This window comes from Rhineura floridana, chromosome 1 (assembly GCF_030035675.1).
Source record: "Rhineura floridana isolate rRhiFlo1 chromosome 1, rRhiFlo1.hap2, whole genome shotgun sequence".
Taxonomy (NCBI): domain Eukaryota; kingdom Metazoa; phylum Chordata; class Lepidosauria; order Squamata; family Rhineuridae; genus Rhineura; species Rhineura floridana.
Genome location: NC_084480.1, coordinates 337,265 through 356,657, shown reverse-complemented (window position 1 = coordinate 356,657; position 19,393 = coordinate 337,265). Strand labels below are relative to the sequence as shown.

The window sequence follows — 19,393 nt, the reverse complement described above, 5'->3', positions numbered from 1 at the left end:
AGTTTGGGTTCATTGGAAAAGGCTGCCTCCTGACTCAGTCCTCTTCCCCCTCCCTTTACAGCCTAAAGGATTTTCTGCCCAAGGAATACATCAAGCAAAAGGGAGAACGCAAGATTTTCATGGTGAGTAGAGGGCAGAGAGGCGGCTGGGATTGGGACCTCTTGGATTGCCGAGGGGGGGCACACATGAGGCACTCCTCCCCCAGCTTGGATGAGTGTGTCTTGGGGCTGGTTCGCATCTGACCGCTTGTTTCTAATACACTGTTTTAGACGAGTGAAACGTGCCCCTAGAAGTCTAAAGTGTGTGTGCTGCCCATTACCCGGGTGCTGCCCCCCGCAGGGAGGGACAGTCCTGCAGTGTGGAGGTCCTCTGGCAGATGAGGGGACCTTTACTGGGGGGCGGGAAGAAGGAGGCGGGAAGCAGCTGCTCCTCTGCAGGGAGAAGAGCTTCTGGCAGAGCAGTCTGGGTTGGTGCCGAGGGCTTTGAGGGAGGAGGGCCGAGGGGAGGGGGCAGAGCTGGACGCAGAGGTCACAGCTGCCCTGGGCCCTCCCCCCTTCTCCCCCGCTCTCAGGCCCACAAGAACTGTGGCAACATGAGTGAGATCGAGGCCAAGGTCCGCTACGTGAAGCTTGCCCGCTCCCTGAAGACGTACGGAGTCTCCTTCTTCTTGGTCAAGGTAAGAGGTGGCACCTCCCAGGGGTTGCCCTTTCTGCGGGACCGTTGGGGGCTTCTCTACCTCCAGCTGACCCGGGCCGGGGATTGTGGGCAGAGCTGGAGCAGGGGTGGGGATCTTGCACCAATGGCTCTGGTTTAACCCCCCCTGCGCGCGCATTTCCCCTTCGACGTGTGGGCCGTGGCTCTGGCTGAGACTCCGTGGGCCATTGCTGCCACGCGTGGCTGGCGCTCTCTTGCTGCAGAGCCAGAATCCGGCTTCCAGGGCTGGGTGTGGATGAGCTGAGGGCTCAGCTTGGGCCTGTGAGGTGGCCTAACATTCCTGCTGCCTGCTGCTGTGACCTGTAGGAGAAGATGAAAGGGAAGAACAAGCTGGTGCCGCGTCTTCTGGGCATCACCAAGGAGTGTGTGATGCGGGTGGACGAGAAGACCAAGGAGGTCATCCAGGAGTGGAACCTCACCAACATCAAGCGCTGGGCTGCGTCGCCCAAGAGCTTCACCCTGGTACTTCCCCCCACCTCACCCCACTGTCTCTCCGTTGCCCACCAGCCCCTCTCAGTTGCCGCCTCAAGGGAAGTGCTGGCTTCCTCTCCTGACAGACGCCTGCTCCTGACCCTGATCCCTCCTTCCGAGTTTAGGGAGGAAAGTACATAGGGAGCTGCCTTGAACTGAGCCGTCTTGCTGGGCAGTGCCATCACTGACTGGCAGCAGCTCTGCAGGATTGCAGGCAGGGGTCTCTCCCCTCTCTCCCTGGAGATGCCCTTGGGGGAGCCCGGGAGGACCTTCACAGATGGCAGGTGCTGGGCCAAGGGGAGGAGGGCGTGTGGGAGGAAAGGGCACCGGCTCATCCTGTGTCCTGTCAGTGAGGAGGCCAGGTGGCTGCTGCTGTGGGGCCAGTGCAGTGCCACGGCTACTCCGTGTGGGCCGGCAGAGAGACAACCCCCCCAAGCAGTGTGCTGCTTTGCTTTGGTCTTGTAGGACTTTGGGGATTACCAGGATGGATACTACTCTGTGCAGACGACAGAGGGGGAACAAATTGCCCAGCTCATTGCCGGCTACATTGACATTATCCTGAAGAAGGTGAGGCTCTAGGGCGGGCGTGTGTAAAAGGCGTGAAGTGCTCTTGTGGCGCCCTGGCCATCTGTCCGTGGGAGCAAGGCCAAGCCATGGCGCTGCTGGATGCTGGAGACATGCAAAGTGGGAGGAAGCCCCCCGTTGGCCCCTGGACGGATCTTGCCTGGTCCAGGTGCTGAGGCCCGGAAGGTCTTGCACGGCCCTCAGCACCCCTCCCCCAGGAGGCAGCCGACAAGCTGCAGGCCTCACACCGTGACGGGACAAGACATGGGCGGCATCATCCTGGTGATGCTGGGGGAGCACGCCTCCCCAGGGCTCTGTGCATGGAGCCGTGCCCAGGCACCGCTTGCTGTGTCCCGTCTGGCGTGGTGGACTTACTGCCTGTTTGCTTCTCTGACCTGCAGAAAAAAAGCAAAGACCATTTTGGCTTAGAGGGCGACGAGGAGTCCACCATGCTTGAGGAATCCGTATCCCCCCAAAAGTAAGGCTGTGGGGGCTGGAGGGGGCGGTGGGGAAGGGCCGGAGGGGTCCCTGGAGAGCTGCGGGACAGAGGCAGTGGCAGGGCTGTCTGTGTGGAGGCTGTGTGGGCGAGGGAGGGAGGCCGTGGTGGTGGTGGTGGTGGTGTGCTTCCCCTCGCTCTGCTTGCTTGCAGGTCTACCGTTCTTCAGCAGCAGTTCAACCAGGTGAACAAGGCGGAACTTGGCTCCTTGGCCCTTCCTGGCGTCATACGCCTGGGCTCTGGTGGGCCCGAGAGCTTCCAGATGGGCACCATGCCCCAGGCACAGCAGCAGGTCACAAGTGGGCAGATGCACCGCGGGCACATGCCCCCCCTGGTGAGAAGCCCTCCCCGGCCTGCTTTGTGAGTGACAGGCCAGGCCTGTGGCTATGAAGCAGTTTGTGTGTTTGGACAGTGGGGAGAGATGTGCAAGAAGCAGAACTTCTTTGCATCCTCCTGGGCTGCCTCTGGGGCTCAGGGCTGTAGCTGCCTCCTCTCCTCTCCTCAGCCCTGGCCCTGCCAGCCTCCTCCCATGTCCCGTGGTGGGTGGGCGGGCGCTGTCCACTCGATCCCGGCCTATCTCCTCTCTCTTGCATTGCAGACAACAGCCCAGCAGGCCTTGACGGGCACCATCAACTCCAGCATGCAGGCTGTGCACGCTGCCCAGTCCAACCTGGACGACTTTGAGATGCTGCCTCCTCTGGGACAGGATGCGGTGAGTCAGCTGGGAAAGGAAGGGGCCGCTTGGGGCTCTTGGTCAGCCGAACACCCTCCCGGGATGAGCCCACCCTCTGTAGTCCCCAAACAGTGACTCCTCCTCCTCCGTTCAGGCCTCCAAAGCGTGGCGCAAGAACAAGATGGATGAGTCCAAGCATGAGATCCATTCCCAAGTGGACGCCATCACCGCAGGGACGGCTTCCGTGGTGAACCTGACCGCAGGTGACCCTGCAGAGACCGACTACACGGCTGTGGGCTGTGCCGTCACTACCATCTCCTCCAACCTGACGGAGATGTCCAAAGGCGTGAAGCTGCTGGCGGCTCTCATGGAGGACGAGGGTGGCAATGGGCGCCAGCTCCTGCAAGCAGCCAAGAACCTGGCCGGGGCCGTCTCAGAGCTGCTGAAAACGGCACAGCCTTCCAGCGCTGAGGTGAGCAAGGGCCCTGCAAGGTGTTAGTTACTTACTTAGTTGTAAAAATACTTGTATCCCACAATTTCATTTAAAAAAAATCAAAGTGTTGTGCAGCAATTGAGAGAAGCTCTGAGTCCAGGCATGAGATGGATGATCTCGTGTGCTTACCGGCTGCCCTTGACTCTATGGGGAGCTTGCCCAGTGGAGCTTGTGAAGAAAGGACCTGTGCCCCGTGCCCATCCCACATCTGGCCGTGACTCTTCCACTCCACCACCCACCCAGTTGCAACAATCCAAAGGAAAAGCTTTCGCCGAAGGACAAGGAGGCCAACCGGTGTGTGAGGTGGCAGCATCGCGTTTAATTGAAGCGATGGCAGCAGCTGCCTGCCCTGAGATGGAGACGGCTCCCTTTGGAGCTCAGCCTGCAAGAGGCCACAATATGCAGCGCGTGAGATAAACAGCCTTGTCCAGCTCTTACATTTGTGACTTAGTCCTTTAAATATTCCGCCAAGCTGGTCAGATCCGTGCAGCTGCCTCCATCCCCTTCCCTTCCCCTCCCAACTGCTGTTGCCTGAGAGCAGGCTTTGGTGCCCAGCAGAGCAACAGCCGACCGTCAGCCTGGCCTAGAGAGATGCTTCTGCCGGCCTGGCCAGGCGGGTGAGGACGGGTGGAGCTCAACCCCATGCTGGAGCATTCGCATGCCATGTGGGTGGAGGTCAGGATGGAGCCAGAGAGGATCCATGTCTGGAAGCAAAAGTGGGGAAGCCTCTCGGCACCAGTGTCCGGAAGCCTCAGGCTTGGAAGGGTCCCTCTTGGCTGCCCAGAGAGGGTGCCCTATCCCTACAGCCGCCTTGGCAGGTGCCTTCCTAGCCGTTTTGGCATGCGCTCCAGAAGAAGGGAGGGGTGGTGTGAGCCAGGTGGATGCCTTCAGAAGCTGCCCTAACCTTGAACCCCCCCCCTCTCCAGCCACGGCAGAACCTCTTGCAAGCAGCAGGCGCAGTGGGGCAGACGAGTGGGGAGCTGCTGCAGCAGATCGGAGAGAGCGACACTGACCCCCATTTCCAGGTGAGTTGCACGTTGCCACCCCCTACCAGGCGGGGAGCAGCGGATGGACAAGAAGGAATTCTTCCCGCAAGGAGTGCGACCGGAGAGGGGCCTGGTGCAGGCCAACTGCCCCAAGCACGGTTCAGCCCAGTAATCTCTCTTGTCTTGTGGATTCATGTGCAGATTGTGGAGGCCCGGCGCACGCGGACCCTGCCTGCCCCTGACCCCAAGACGGTAAAGGGCCTGAGCTGGGCAGGGGCTGTGCCCTTCAGGGCAGCCTCGGCGTGGCTTCTGATCATCAGGGCTCGCTGGCCAAGGGGGCTCGCAGCAACGCTTTTGCTCTGGCCAGCCTCCTGCTCGGTCCTCCTGCTGCAGGGCTTTGTGCTGATTCCCACCCTGTCCCCCCTCCAATTTGTGGGCTGCGCCTGATTTCGAGGTCCCTGGACGACACCAGGAGGCTTGCTGGGGGTGCCACACAGTCCGGCAGAGGGGCCTTGTAGGCTAGGGCTTGGCAGGACTCTTTGGCATTCAGCAGGCGGACTGCCTGGCCACCCCCAAGGTGGTGGTACCTGCTTGCCTGTGGGACTCCCTGCCAGATGGTGTAGCAAAGGGAAAGGCCTGCTGTGGCAAATGGTGCCAAATCCTACCCAGAGACGGTGGCACTCCTCCTTCACTGGCACAGGCTCCGGAGAGCTCTGCTTGTGCCTACGTCAGTGCAGGTGGCACTGAATCTCCTGGAAACTGCAAATGGGGGAGGTCTCAGGTACACCAGCACGCCCCATGGGGTGCCGGCCAATGTCACAGCTGCTGCAGCTGTTGTAGCAGCAGGAGGATCTGAGCACATTCTTCTCCTGCCTTGGGGCCTGGTGGTGGCTGTGGGTGCTTGGTGACGGGCTTGGTGTGCGGTACTCTCTGAGCCTGTGATTGAGGCTGGAGAGGGTGGTGGCCTTGAGTGAGGATCTCTGGGGGAGCAGGAATGCTGCTGGGGTCTGGCTGGAGAGGAGTGTGGCTTGTGGTGGGAGCACAGTGTGTGCGTGCGTGTGCATGGAGTGTGGCTAGCTGAGGCGGGGTGATCTCCTTTGAGGGCAGCAGGGCTGTCAGGGAGCCAGCTCAGGTTTCCCTGCTGAATGTTTCATGAGTGTAGCCAGCAGGCGCTACATCCTGACCCACCCACCCCCACCCCCCAGGACATGCTGATGCAGCTGGCGAAGGCTGTGGCCAGTGCTGCAGCCGCCTTGGTCTTGAAGGCCAAGAATGTGGCTCAGAAGACAGAAGACTCTGTGCTGCAGACCCAGGTGATCGCGGCAGCCACCCAGTGTGCGCTCTCCACCTCCCAGCTGGTGGCTTGCACCAAGGTGAGTGGCACCACATCTCTCCCCCTCCCCACTGGCCTTGGGCCTCGGCATCGCTGCCCTATTCAGGTTCTGAGGCAGGTGCTGCCGTCTCCGGGGAGGAGGTGGCACCTGCCGTAGTGTAGGCCAGACCGCGCCCCTGGCAATGCCAAGGCTTGAGAGTGAGCAAGACCCCCAGATGCCCCTCATCAAGGGTCATGTGTGGGGTCATGCAAAAGTGCCCGTATTTGGTGAGCGTGAGATACCTGCTGTCTCCCTTGAGGGATGTTTCTGAGACCTGCAGGATCCACCTGGTGGGAAGTGCAGTTGTAACGTGTCTTCACCTGGGGGGGGGGGTGCATGCAATCCTTTATTGTTGGGCCCTGGGATTGATGGGGAGTGGGCAGGCAAGACCAGTAGGTGACTCTGTGCCCTCCTCCTCCTCCCCCCGGCAGGTCGTGGCTCCCACCATCAGCTCACCTGTGTGCCAGGAACAGCTGATAGAGGCTGGGAAGCTGGTTGCAAAGTCCGTGGAGAGCTGCGTGGATGCCTCTCAGGCAGCCACCGGCGACGAGCTGCTGCTGAAGCAAGTGGGGGTGGCAGCGACAGCCGTGACCCAGGCCCTCAATGACCTGCTAGAGCACATCAAGCAGCATGCCACGGGCGGGCAGCCAATCGGGCGCTATGACAAGGCCACGGACACAATCCTCAACGTCACAGAGAACATCTTCAGCTCCATGGGGGATGCAGGTGAACCGTCAATAGGGCGGTGGCCTCATGCTTGGGGTGGGGAGGGAGGGGCACACAGGCTGCAGCCACTGGCCCCCCGTTGGCTCTCTCGGTCTGACTTCTCCCGAGTCTGTACTGGCCATGGAGCCAAGTGGCTGGAAGGCAGTGCCTGTAATGGGGCAGGTGAGGGCACCTCAGGATCTGTCAATGGGGCTGGGCCTCACCTTGCGGGCTCTCCTCCCTCCCCCCAGGTGAAATGGTGCGTCAGGCTCGCATTCTGGCACAAGCAACCTCCGACCTGGTGAATGCCATCAAGGCTGATGCGGAAGGGGAGACAGACTTGGAGAACTCGCGCAAGCTCCTGAGCGCTGCCAAGATTCTGGCAGATGCCACTGCCAAGATGGTGGAAGCAGCGAAGGTCTGGCACTGTGGAGGGGGGGTGGGGGGCGGCGATGGCGGCAGTGAACGGGCAGGGCAGGGAGGTTCATGTGCCAGGCTTAGGGCTGTCCTCCTCCTGGCCTTGGCACTAGGGCTAGATCTTGCCCCATCAGCCTTGGTTCAAAGGGAGAGAGCAGCTTCTGTTAAACATCAGGAGAGCCCAGTGGCTGAGTCGGGCCATGGGGGCCCATCTAGTCTGGCATCGTTGCCTTGCAATGGCCAATGAGATGCCCCAATGGGAACCTCATAAAGAGCACTTGTGCAACAGAAACCCTTCCCACTTGTGGTTCACAGAAACTGGCGTTCCGGGGCACACTGCCTCCAACCGTGGAGGCAGAACAGTAGCCACTCATCTCCTCCATGAATTTTGTCTAATCCTCTTTTAAAGCCATTTATTTGTTTGTTTGTTTGTTTATTTATTTATTTCTATACCGCCCCATAGCTGACGCTCTCTGGGCGGTTTACAGTACCTAAAAACACTAAAAACACATATACAAATTTAAAACACATCTTTTAAAAACAATTTAAAAGACAAATTAAACGACATCCTTGTGAAGCAGCAGCAGGAGCTGAGAGACCCTGCAGGATCCTTCCTCACCATAGATAAGTGCAAGGAGGAGACAGTGTTGCTTACAGGGCCATCAGGGAGTGGCCTCTCCTTGAGGCCTCTGATGCCATGCAAGCACATGTGCCGTGACTATGCCAGGCTAGAGCTAGCAGGAGTCCCTGGCCAGAGCAGCCACAACGGGTTGCCCAGGAGCCGGCCCCCAGGAGCCTCCTTTGGGCCGGTGGGCGCCTCCGGAGCCCCTGCTCCCAGTGGCAGGTGCTGCAGCGGCACGGCGGGTGGCCGTTCTGACAGGCTTCCTCCTCTGCCCTCGCCAGGGCGCCGCAGCCCACCCAGACAGCGAGGAGCAGCAGCAGCGTCTGCGGGAGGCCGCCGAGGGGCTCCGGATGGCCACCAACGCGGCAGCCCAGAATGCCATCAAGAAGAAGCTTGTGCATCGTCTGGAGGTCAGTTCCTGGGGCCACCGGGAGTGGCGGGGGGGCAGGGGCCTCCTTGGATCAGTCCCTTCCCAGGGCGAGCAGGGCCCCTCGTGGCCTCACCCACTCTCTTTCTCCAGCATGCAGCCAAGCAGGCGGCCGCAGCTGCCACCCAGACTATTGCAGCCGCCCAGCACGCTGCCACGGCCAACAAGAACCCGTCTGCCCAGCAGCAGCTGGTGCAGAGCTGCAAGGTAAGTCAGAGGGGAGGGCACAGCCTGTGCATGCATGCACGCATGGGGTGCAGGGAGATCACCCTGTCCTGATCTTGTACTTGTCATGCCAGGAGCTTGCCCCGGTAACCTTGCCCCACGCCTGTTTTGGCTCCTTGCCCCATGGTGGGGTGGGGTGGGGAGGGGATTGTCTGCACAGCAGCCTTGTGTGGTAGGTTAGGTTGAAGGATGGCAATTAGCTCAGAGTCACACAACGAGGTTCTTGACTGAGTGGGGATTTGAGCTCAGTTCTCCTGAGTCTGATTCCTTGCCTACGACTGAGCCAGTTTGACTCGGGCTCTCAGTTAGACAGGCGTGAGCAAATGATGCTCCTATTGTGAGGAATGCGGGCCTTGAACCTGGAGAGCTAATTGTGTGCAATTCAGGCAGCTATCAATGACTGTAGAGCCCTCTGAGAGAGCTGTGAATTTTTACCTAAATGTAAAGTAAGACTCCAGTCCTCATGGTTGTGAATGAAGGGCTGATTTAAATCCGAACATAGAAAGCTGCCTTAAACCAAGTCAGACCGCTTGGTTCTTCCAGCTCAGTACTGTCTACACTGACTTGCAGCAGCTCTTTAGGGGCTGAGGGGAGGAGTTTTCCCGAATCCTACCTGGAGAGGCCTTTGGGGCTGTTGCATGCAAAGCAGGGCTCTTCCACTGAGCCTCTGTGGCCATTTTGGGGAGTGTATTGCAGGGACTAGAAGCAGTCAAGCAGTTAATTGAACAGTGCAGGACTCGGGTGATTGGCAGATTGCGTTACGGATGCAGAGCTATTTCACGCCACCTTCTGGATGGGCAATCTGCCCCTTGGCTAGGCCCATTTGTCCATAAGTAATGGGAGGGCGCCACCTCTCCCCTCGCCAGGCCCATGTGATGTGCCTGCTTCTTGGAGCAAGAGGTGGCTCTTCCTAGCAGTGCCAGCTGTTTGGCAGTGGAAGAGGGCCCCCAGGGTGGGGTGGGGTGGGGTCTCCTTTGCCGTAGAGGCACCTGAGCAGAGTTCTCAGCAGGGGTGCTGCCATCCTACACTGCACAGAGGTCTGGATCGTATAACCAAAGGGCACCTTTCCAACTCTGTGATCCTAAGAGAGCCATAGGGACCAGCGAAGGGTAGGCAGCTCTGGATTTGGAGGTGGCGAAGGGAGCCCAGAGGAGGCATGGTTGACTGCCAGGGGCCTCTGCCCCCTGCAGGTGGGAGAGCGGCAGCCACCTCCTGCAGCCCCCCTCTACGCCACTCCCAGGGATGATGACGGTGGAAGTTTAAACGGATTGTTACTTTAATTTTTTTGCCTGCCCTTCTTCCGACATCCCAGGTTGGGGCACAACAGTTTAAAATAAATCCTAAAACAGTTTCAAACAACTTACGATCACAAACATCACAGAAATAGGGTGGGTCCTAAAAATATATGTCCCAGGGGCCAAAGGCTGGGGGAAAGAGTGGCGTCTTCAGCGTTTGCCAAAAACTGCAGAGGGAAGTTACCAGATGCACCTCTCTGCCTGGGGTCAGGGAGACTTCCAGTGGTGGGGGTGACCTTGCCTGAGAAGTGCCAAGGTGGGGCAGTGTGGCGTGGCTGGAGGGGCCCCAGCCTCTCTCTGTCCCCTTCCTTTCTTCCTTCCTTCCCTGATTGTAGGTGGTGGCCGACCAGATCCCGATGCTGGTGCAGGGTGTCCGTGGGAGCCAGTCACAGCCTGACAGCCCCAGTGCTCAGCTGTCCCTCATTGCTGCCAGCCAGAACTTCCTGCAGGTGAGGGGCCATGTGGCAAAGGGCACCTGCTTCTTGGTCAGGGCATCGCTGTGGGTCACCAATCTTCCTTTCCACCCTGCAGCCCGGCGGGAAGATGGTGGCTGCTGCCAAGGCCACGGTGCCCACCATCTCGGACCAGGCCTCTGCCATGCAGCTCAGCCAGTGTGCCAAAAACCTGGCAGCTGCCCTCGCCGAACTCCGCACCGCGGCTCAGAAGGTAAAAAGGCTCCTTGGAGGGTCTGTCAAGCCCACCCTCCTTTTTCCAAACGTGGCCTGCCAGGTGCCCGGCCCCACCCCTAGGGGGAGTCCCACAAGCAGGACATGAAGGCAGCAGCGGCCCTGCTGTTGCCTCACTTGGCAGCATAGTCTGCCTCTGAACTTGGAGGCTCCACACAGCCTCCTCCTCCTCCTCGAGTTTCTCTAATCCCCTTTGAAGCCATGGCAGCCAGTGCCCCTCATCACCCCTTGTGGCACAGCAGCAGCCCCCCACATTCTTTGTGCATGGGGGGAAGGGGGGCTTCCGTGTTGCCCCTCCTGACTCTCCTGCCAAACCACGCTGAGGCCTTGCAAAGCACACCTTGCCTCAGGCGTAGGGAGGTGATGGGCAGAGAGCCTCCGGGGGGGGGCTGCTGGGGCTTGGGGTAACGTCCTCCTGTTCTGTGCAGGCACAAGAGGCCTGTGGCCCCCTGGAGATTGATTCAGCCCTCAGTCTGGTGCAGAGCCTGGAGAGGGACTTGCAGGAAGCCAGGACAGCTGCTCGGGAGGGCAAGCTGAAGCCGCTGCCTGGGGAGACGGTGAGCAGAGAGGCCAGGGGGGCTGTTGTTCGTGGGAGAGGCTGGGAAGGTGGTGCTTGGGGGTGTTTGGGGAGCATTCACGGGGTGGGGAAGCAAGAAGAGCATACTAAGAGGGGAGGGAGGGGTGGGAGGGCAGGGGCTGCAGAGTCTCTGACTCCTCTTGTGCTGCAGATGGAGAAGAGTGGCCAGGACTTGGGGAACAGCACCAAAGCGGTTAGCTCTGCGATTGCCCAGCTGCTGGGAGAGGTTGCCCAGGGCAATGAGAACTACACAGGTACTTGGTCCTCTTTGAGTTCCCACCAGCTGCCTTCACCAGCAACAGCTGCCACCGCCACCACCACCACCATGGCTCCTTTGGGGGTGGGGGGGTGCACCTCCCTTTCCCTTGCTACACCCCCCACCCCGGACAGGCTGGCTTGGTCTGGCTTGGGCACTTCCTAGCGTGGCAGTGTTGCTCCTCTCTCCCGGGCTGGGCAGAGCATGTCCTTCCTCTTCCACTCCTCCTGGAGATGGAGGCTGTTCCTCTCGGGGAGTTGCCTCACACCCTTCCTCACCTGGGGAGAGGTGGGCTGGGGGAAGGCATGTGCTTCTACAGCCCACTTCCTTTTCCCTCTCCTCCCACAGGGATTGCCGCGCGTGATGTGGCGCATGCTCTGCGCTCCCTCAGCCAAGCGGCGCGTGGGGTTGCTGCCAACACGGATGAGCCACAGGTGCAAGCGGCCATGCTGGAGTGCGCTGGAGACGTCATGGATAAGGCCAGCAACCTCATTGAGGAAGCCCGCAAGGCAGTGGCCAAGCCGGGCGATCCCGAGAGCCAGCAGCGCTTGGCACAGGTGCGCCTTGATGCCAGGCCTGCCTCAGCCTGGCGTGGGGTGGCCTTTGGTCCTGCCTGGGAGTTCATGGCTCCCTGTTCCTTTCCGGCTGCCATCATCTCCCCGGCTGGGCCAGAGCTGGGGGGGTGAAAGGAGTTGGGCCTCCCCGCAGGGGCTCGCTGACCCGCTTTGCAACCTCTTGGCAGGTGGCCAAGGCCGTGTCACAGGCCCTGAACCGCTGTGTGAACTGCCTGCCTGGGCAACGGGACGTGGATGCCGCCATTCGCACCGTCGGCGAGGCCAGCAAGAGGCTTCTGGCCGATTCGGTGGGTGTCTGCCTCTCTTGTGGGCTTGAGGGGCTGGTGGGACGTGGAAGAGAATTCGGAGGGGCAGGATCAGGGAGGTGCCTGGCTTGGCAAAGGTCCTGCTTGGGCCAGGTGAACCCTGGCTTGCAGGGGGAGGAGGGAGCAGCAAAACCTCTACCAGCCAAGGCAAACAGTCCTGGCTGCCAGGACTTGCACACGGACTTCTGCATGAAGGGATCCGGAGGGGCCCTTATCACACATCTGTTATGAATTGCACATCTGAAGCTGCCTCTTGTTCCCCCCACACACCCAGTTTCCCCCCAGCGGCAAGAACTTCCAGGAAGCACAGAGTCATCTGAACCAGGCGGCTGCCGGCCTCAACCAGTCAGCCAACGAGCTGGTGCAGGCGTCCCGTAGCACCCCCCAGGACCTGGCCAAGGCCTCTGGCAAGTTTGGCCAGGACTTCAATGAGTTCCTCCAGGCTGGTGTGGAGATGGCCGGCCAGTCTCCGGTAAGAGCCCTTGGGGAAGAGGGATGTCCGGCCTTGTGGTGTGTGTGTGGGGGGCTTGCAGGGTGGAGTTGGCAGACATTCTGCAGTGGGGTGCCTTTGTGTTGAGCGATGGGGTTAGCTGGGCAGTGTTCCCTGAGGGAGGGGTGCTTTGGGAGAAGGGCAGGGCTGCAGCAGTGGGCTGGGGTGTGCAGGGCCAGCCCGTTCGGCCCACTAAGGCTGCGTGGGTAGAACTGGTGGGTTGGGGGGCTGGGCAATGGGGGGTGAGTTGGGGCAGAGGGCACTGCAAGCTGCAGGGGATGCCAGTGTTTAAACTGTGCGATGGGCAGCCGGTGTGAGGATGCCTCTGTCTGGATTGATCAGGCCTGCCAGAACAGCTCTGAGCCTCTGGCCTTCCCTGGTCATCTGAGCAATTTCATCTGACTGCTGCGCTCTGGGGACTGGCATGGGGACCCTGGGTGGGAGGAGGTTTGGCTGCAGCTACCCACAGCCCAGGCCCAGCCCGGATGACAAGCAGGCTCTTGGGGTGGGGGATAGAGGCAGGTTGTGTTGGGCATTAGGAGCTCATCTGGAGGTGGGGAGCCTCCCTCTGCCCCTGCCCTCAGACTCGGAACCTGGCTGCGGTGGTGATGGCTGAATTGGGGGCAGGAGTGGATCTGGAGGGCTTCATCAGCTCCTCATTAAAACAGCAGATTTAGTGTAAGTAGATGTTCTAGCGTAATAAAGAAAACAAAGACAGGTACAGAATTAAGTCTTGTAAGAAATAAGCAGATGCAAAGGCTCTTGGGTGGGTATTGTGGCCCTCGCTGGCTTGTGGATGAGTGTGAGGCCCGGAACGTGGTCTGGGCCCAGAACGTGAATGGCAAGTGACCCCTTCTGCCTCCCCACAGTCCAAGGAAGCCCAGGCCCAGGTGGTGTCCAACCTGAAGAGCATCTCCATGTCCTCCAGCAAGCTGCTCTTGGCAGCCAAGGCCCTGTCCGCCGACCCTGCGGCTCCCAACCTCAAGAACCAGCTGGCCGCTGCTGCCCGGTAGGGGCTGCCCTCTTCCAGTAGGGGTGGGCAGCATAAGAGGGAAGCTGTGTGGGACCGACCTGGGCAAGGTTTCTATGAGGCAGTCTGAGCTGAGCATGCTGGGACTGCAGTTTCCCAGCCCATGGGGGCCAGGAGGGGTTCGCATCGCTGGTTGTGGTGGGGGCCAGGAGGGGTTCACGTGCTGCCTCTGTCTGTGCAGGGCTGTGACTGACAGCATCAATCAGCTGATCACGATGTGTACCCAGCAAGCGCCCGGCCAGAAGGAGTGTGACAATGCTCTGCGGGAGCTGGAGGTAATCAGCTGCCCAGTGCAAGGGAGGGAAGCGCTCATGGTGCCTGTGGTTTGCGGGGGGGGGGGGCTTCAGGAGAGGGCTGTGGTGGTGGAGAAACACTGACCTGGCTTTCCTCCCCTCAGACAGTGCGAGAGCTCCTGGAGAATCCCACCCAGGCAGTCAACGACATGTCCTTCTTCAGCTGCCTGGAGAGCGTCATGGAGAACTCCAAGGTGAGCAGGCTCCTCCCCCTCTGCCTTTGTAGGGAAGGGGCTGGCCTGGCCCCAGCTGTGGTCCAGCTGCTGCTGCTGCTGTCCATGACTGCAGTTTGGGAGGCTCACAAGGGGCTTCCCAGCAGTGCTCCTGGACCGTCCTCTCCCCTCCCAATCTCCCCCCCCCCCCCGGCTGCTGCTAACACCTGCTTAGAGGATGCCTGCCTTCCTTTCTTCCTTCCTGACTGTCGCCTTCAGGTCCTGGGAGAGGCCATGGCTGGTATTTCCCAGAATGCCAAGAACAGCCGGCTGCCAGAGTTTGGGGACGCCATCAGCACTGCCTCCAAGGCCCTCTGTGGTTTCACTGAAGCGGCTGCCCAGGTAAGGAGACCAAAGGCCCCTCCCTGTCCCCCAGTGGGTGGGCTCTGAGCTCCTCCTCCTCCTCCAGGGGTGCAGCAAGAAGGTGCTACTGCACCAGCACCCCTCCCTGCCCCCTTTGGGCTGCTCTAATCTGTCGTTTCTCCGCTTCCAGGCAGCCTACCTAGTGGGCGTCTCTGACCCCAACAGCCAGGCAGGGCAGCAGGGCCTGGTGGACCCCACCCAGTTTGCCAGAGCCAACCAAGCTATCCAGATGGCCTGCCAGAACCTGATTGACCCGGCCTGCACACAGTCACAGGTAAGCGGCCGCCCTTGGCGGGTGGGTGGCCATGGCACAAACGCTGTGAAAGGCCGTGGGGTGGGGGCAGCGTATTTCTCCCAGGGCAGCAGAGCCTGTCAGAGGGCAGGGGTGGTTGCTGGCTGAGCGGAGAACCTGGCTGGCCCAGTGGAGGTTGGGTGCAGGATGGACGCCAGCAAGCGCTCCGCGGTGCTGTGAGTCAGGATTGCAAGCTGTGGCACCTGCGACCAGCAGGTGAGAAGCAGCCAGCCCTGTCTCAGCCTGTTGCCATGAGCTTCAAGTGGCAGTCTCCAGGGGCACGGCAAGATGCCTTGCGGCTCCTGCCCACCCTCCCTGCCTAGTACCCACGTGCCACGGGCCAAGGTGGCTGAGCCTGCTTCCCCTGGACCCCCACAGGTCCTGTCAGCTGCCACCATAGTTGCCAAGCACACGTCTGCCCTTTGCAACACCTGCCGGCTGGCCTCATCCCGCACCACTAACCCCGTCGCCAAGCGCCAGTTTGTCCAGTCTGCCAAGGAGGTGGCCAACAGCACCGCTAACCTTGTCAAGACCATCAAGGTACCGACTGACTGAGGATGGGGCACGTGGGTGGAACGAGGCCTTGGCTGGCTTCTCTCTGGCATCATGAGCTCCTCATAAAAGGGCATGAATAGACTAGTGGTTCTCTCACCATGAGCTGCCTGATGACAAACACAGCCTGGGAACCCTTGCAGGTTGATGGTGGAGCTTCACCTTTTATCCCCGGAGATTAGTCTATGAAGTTGCATGGGACCAATTTTAATCAGTTAGCCTCAGAGTTAGGAACACGCTTTGTTAAGGGTATTTTGAGTCTAGAATGTTGTTGTAATACAGAGTGGAAAGTGAACTTGTACAAGGAATGGTGATTATTAGAGTACAGCAGGGCCCCGCTTTTCGTTGACCCGCTTTTCGGCGTTCCGCTAATATGGCGGCGCCTGTGGGGCGATCAGCTGTAACTCGGGGAGCTTGCACACTCCAGCTGATGGCTGTCAGCTGGAGCCCGGCGGCTGGAATCCAGGACGGCCCCACTTTCCGGCAGTTTTCGCTTTTCGGCGGGGGCCTGGAACGTAACCTGCCATATGAGAGGGGCCCTACTGTAGATAGTTACCTTTATCACACAAAAATCAAAGTTGGGCCGTTAGGGAAAAAAACCCAAAGCCATGGCAGATATGACCCTAGCAAAGCTTTTGGACATCAGAGGTTTCTGGATGCTTTCCGTAATAGATTCTTCTAGCCAGGAATGGAGAAGTTGGCTAAGTAATCGCAGAAGTATTTAACATTTGACAAAGAACAGATTCAAGCAAAGGGATGTCTCACAAAGGAAGAGAGATTGCTGGCTGTAGGTGCATGAGGAGACCCTAAACGACCTCCTTGCTACAGTGAGCTGGTTTCCATCTTCAGCTCAGGCTGAACTGCCTGGCTCAGAGCATGGCCGCCCTCTCGCTCATGCAGGCAATCCCCTTTCTGTAACCGAATGATCCGTGAAAGTCCATCTTAGCTGGAGATTTGGGCAGCAATGAGCCTCCTTGGGCTGGGAGGAGGTTACAGGGCAGGTGCTGAGTATCTTTGTATGCCTCGCTAGGCCCTGGATGGTGCTTTCACACCAGAGAACCGTGAGCTCTGCCGCGAAGCCACTGCCCCCCTCATCGAGGCAGTGGACAACCTGACAGCCTTTGCCTCCAACCCAGAGTTTGCAACCGTTCCTGCTCAGATCAGCCCAGAGGTACTGGGGGGGGGGGAAGAGATGCTGCAGAGTCCAGCCTTGCCCTTGAGCAGAGAGCTCTACACTGATGTCTTGAGTAGCAGCGTAGATGGCAGAGGGCAGCATTATATTTGGGGAGGAGGGGGTATTTAAATGGCGGGGGAGGCTTCTGCGAGCCCTGGCTGTGCCCCCACGCACCAGTACTGTTAGCAACACTGCTACTCCCGCCATAGGGGCGCAGAGCCATGGAGCCCATCGTCTCCTCTGCCAAGACCATGCTGGAGAGCTCTGCTGGCCTCATCCAGACCGCTCGCTCTCTGGCCATCAACCCGAAGGACCCCCCAAAGTGGTCGGTGCTGGCTGGACACTCGAGGACAGTCTCCGACTCCATCAAGAAGCTCATCACCAACATGAGGTGAGGGTGGCCCCGCTCTGCAAGCCCTCAGAGTGTTCCCTGGCCTGTCCAGGCCTGTCTGAAACCTGAGACGGGCTTCCCTGTGATGATGGATGGAGGCCGGGTCTTTGAGAATCCTGGCTAGGATTGAGGAGCGGATCTGCCAGGAAGGCTGCAGGACGCGGCTGGTGGAGGGAGAGCCGGGCTTGCATTGGGGGAAGGGGAGGGAGGTACAGCCAAGGGAAGCCCTGTGCTGCTCCTGCCTGCCGGCCTGCCTGCCACTCTCCAGGGGGCCAGGAACTGACAGCTGAGCCTCTGGGTGGGATGGGGAGCAGACAAGCCTGGCCTGGCCTGGCTGCTGGCGGTTCCCAGACCCAGTGGAGATCCAGGCTCCTTTCATTCAGGATGGCGTTGGCCATGGTGGGACGGGGGTGGCACATGAACGCAAGAAGAGCACAGATGCTGGCTCAGGCCAGTGGGGGCCCATCTACTCCAGCACCCTGTCCTCACAGTGGCCAACTAGATGCCTCTTCTGAGAAGCCCACAAGCAGGACCTGAGTGCAAGTGCACTCTCCCTCCTGCAGCTGTCGGCAACTGGTATTCGGAAGCAGGCTGCCTCTGACTCTGGAACCAGAGCACAGCCATTGTGGCTAGTAGCCTTTCATAGCCTTACCCTCCATGAATTCGTTTAATCCTCTTTCAAAGTCACCCAAACTGGTGGCCATCAGTACCTCTTGTGAAAAGCAAATCCCATAGTTTAACTCTGCGCTGGCTGCGTGAAGAAGCCCTTCCTCGTGTCTGTCCTGAATCTTCCAGCATTCAGCTTCATTGGATGTCCACAAGTTCTACTGTTATGAGAGAGGGAGAAAAACTTTTCTCTGCCTGCTTTCTCCATGCCACGCGTTATTTTATCCACATCACGATTGCTGTCTGTTGCTGTTTCCCTGCTAGTGTCTGATGTCCAGAGTGAACTTGTGCCTCGTGAGGCCGCTGTGTGTGCTTCAGTGTTGTGCAAGTGCAGAATTCAGCTGCCGCAAGAGACACTTTGAAAGGAGCACGTTTCTCGCCTTTACACTTGTCATTAATAAATGTAACATATTTATATTTCACCTTCCCAATAAAATGTTCAAGGCAACGCATAACACAGCAGCATTAAAATACAATACAACAGATAAATCAATTATAAGTAGTAATAGCTAAAATGAAGGCCATCAGCAGATGTAAAATAGGTCAAAATCAAGGATTCATATGCCCAGAGAGCGGAAATGAACAGTTAGGTGGCCAAATGCCAGTCCCAGAGCCAGGGGAACCCGCAGAGAGGGAACCAGTTGAGAGTTCCAGAGCTTTGCTGCAAGCACAGAAAAGGCCCTGTCTCTACCTCCCAACCCAACACACAAAGGCTGTTGGTGAGATACATGGGGGCAAGGTGAGGGCTGTGGACAAGATCTTAATACATGGGCAGTTTCACATGGGAGAAGGCAGGTATCCCAGTCCCAAGCCATGCATGGCTTTATAAGTTCTAAGAGCGCTTTGACAGGCCCCTGAGGTGAATTACAAGCCAATGTGGGTGTTGGAATTGGGGAGCCCCTTGTCCCAGGAGCCAGCTGTGGTCAGTAACCCTGGATAGTCTTCAAAGGCAGCCTCACCTACAGTATGTTGCAGTAGCCCGGACATGATGTGACTGAGGCATATGCCGCGATAGCCAGCCCTGCCTTCTCTAGGATTTGGACAAAGGCTCTCCACTCCGGATGCAGGAGCTTCTCCAGGTGACAGACCTAAGTGTAGAAAGGGAGACCAGTTCACCCCCTCCTCTTCCCAGGTCACTTGCATGGTCAGGACACAAAAGTGGGGGAGGGGGCTCTGCGCTCTGCCAGAACAACAAAGGCAGGGATGGATGTGGTGAGCGGCTGTGCTGCCAGGATTGGGCCTTTGGGGAGGAGGAGTCTGCAGCTGGAGGGAGGCGGCTGTGAGTGTCTGATGAGTGCAGCCACACTGACTGTGGCCATTCCCCCAGGGACAAAGCTCCTGGCCAGCGAGAATGTGATGAGGCCATTGAAATGCTGGCCAAATGCATCCGGGATGTGGACCAGGCTTCCTTGGCGGCCATCAGCCAGCAGTTGGCACCCCGTGAGGGCATCTCCCAGGAGGTGAGTGGTGGCACCAGTCTGCCTGCTGTAGGGCTACGAGGCAGACAAGGGATGCTTGTGCTTCTGTGTCATTGGACTGTGAAGTATTCTAGTCCCTGGTGGTCATCTAGCGGGACAAATCCTGCCCAGTTCCTTTGCTGGGACTGTGGCATTTTCACAGCCACAGTGCAGTCCCTGTGTGTGCGGTTGGGGGGACTAGTCTCAAGAGTCCTTGGGGAGGGAGGGAGGGAGGTCCTGTGTGGAAGAGCTGAAGGCTGCTGACTGGAGGAGCTGGTGGGTGCCCTTTCTCAGTCAGGGCGGCAGGCGACTGCTTGCTCTTCCTCTGGGACAGGCAGGCCAGGACTCACCGCCTCCCTCTTCCTCCCTGCCAGGCCTTGCACAATCAGATGCTTACAGCCGTGCAGGAGATCAGCAACCTCATTGAGCCGGTGGCTGGCGCTGCCCGAGCGGAAGCCTCTCAGCTTGGGCACAAGGTGAGCAGGGCAGAGAGGGTGGGGAGAATGAAGGTCCTGGCAATGGGGGAGGGGCTGGAAGAAGGGCCAGCCGGTGAGAGGAAGCAGGGTTCCCTCATGAGGGGCAGCCATAGCTCAGTGGCAGTGCACCTGTTTTG

The 19,393-nt window shown here is 59.3% G+C and overlaps 1 protein-coding gene across 4 annotated transcripts in view; it reads left to right on the top strand.

The window, feature by feature from the left end:
* TLN1 (talin 1) overlaps positions 1-19,393 on the top strand; it is a 62,182-nt gene that overhangs the window by 29,957 nt on the left and 12,832 nt on the right. For 3 of the 4 annotated variants that reach the window (XM_061612468.1, XM_061612486.1, XM_061612476.1), the window contains exons 8-39: positions 62-122; positions 572-676; positions 1,021-1,176; positions 1,651-1,752; positions 2,151-2,227; positions 2,399-2,579; positions 2,844-2,957; positions 3,073-3,390; positions 4,338-4,436; positions 4,599-4,649; positions 5,603-5,770; positions 6,202-6,496; positions 6,727-6,893; positions 7,796-7,924; positions 8,035-8,148; positions 9,797-9,910; positions 9,993-10,127; positions 10,576-10,704; positions 10,876-10,978; positions 11,329-11,537; positions 11,723-11,842; positions 12,135-12,332; positions 13,220-13,359; positions 13,562-13,655; positions 13,778-13,867; positions 14,105-14,227; positions 14,379-14,522; positions 14,919-15,080; positions 16,123-16,263; positions 16,476-16,657; positions 18,651-18,783; positions 19,155-19,256. In XM_061612468.1, the coding sequence (XP_061468452.1) occupies positions 62-122; positions 572-676; positions 1,021-1,176; positions 1,651-1,752; positions 2,151-2,227; positions 2,399-2,579; positions 2,844-2,957; positions 3,073-3,390; positions 4,338-4,436; positions 4,599-4,649; positions 5,603-5,770; positions 6,202-6,496; positions 6,727-6,893; positions 7,796-7,924; positions 8,035-8,148; positions 9,797-9,910; positions 9,993-10,127; positions 10,576-10,704; positions 10,876-10,978; positions 11,329-11,537; positions 11,723-11,842; positions 12,135-12,332; positions 13,220-13,359; positions 13,562-13,655; positions 13,778-13,867; positions 14,105-14,227; positions 14,379-14,522; positions 14,919-15,080; positions 16,123-16,263; positions 16,476-16,657; positions 18,651-18,783; positions 19,155-19,256 (4,456 nt within the window). The remainder of the gene's footprint in view (positions 1-61; positions 123-571; positions 677-1,020; positions 1,177-1,650; positions 1,753-2,150; positions 2,228-2,398; positions 2,580-2,843; positions 2,958-3,072; positions 3,391-4,337; positions 4,437-4,598; positions 4,650-5,602; positions 5,771-6,201; positions 6,497-6,726; positions 6,894-7,795; positions 7,925-8,034; positions 8,149-9,796; positions 9,911-9,992; positions 10,128-10,575; positions 10,705-10,875; positions 10,979-11,328; positions 11,538-11,722; positions 11,843-12,134; positions 12,333-13,219; positions 13,360-13,561; positions 13,656-13,777; positions 13,868-14,104; positions 14,228-14,378; positions 14,523-14,918; positions 15,081-16,122; positions 16,264-16,475; positions 16,658-18,650; positions 18,784-19,154; positions 19,257-19,393) is intronic. The other variant, XM_061612496.1, reaches the window with a different exon arrangement.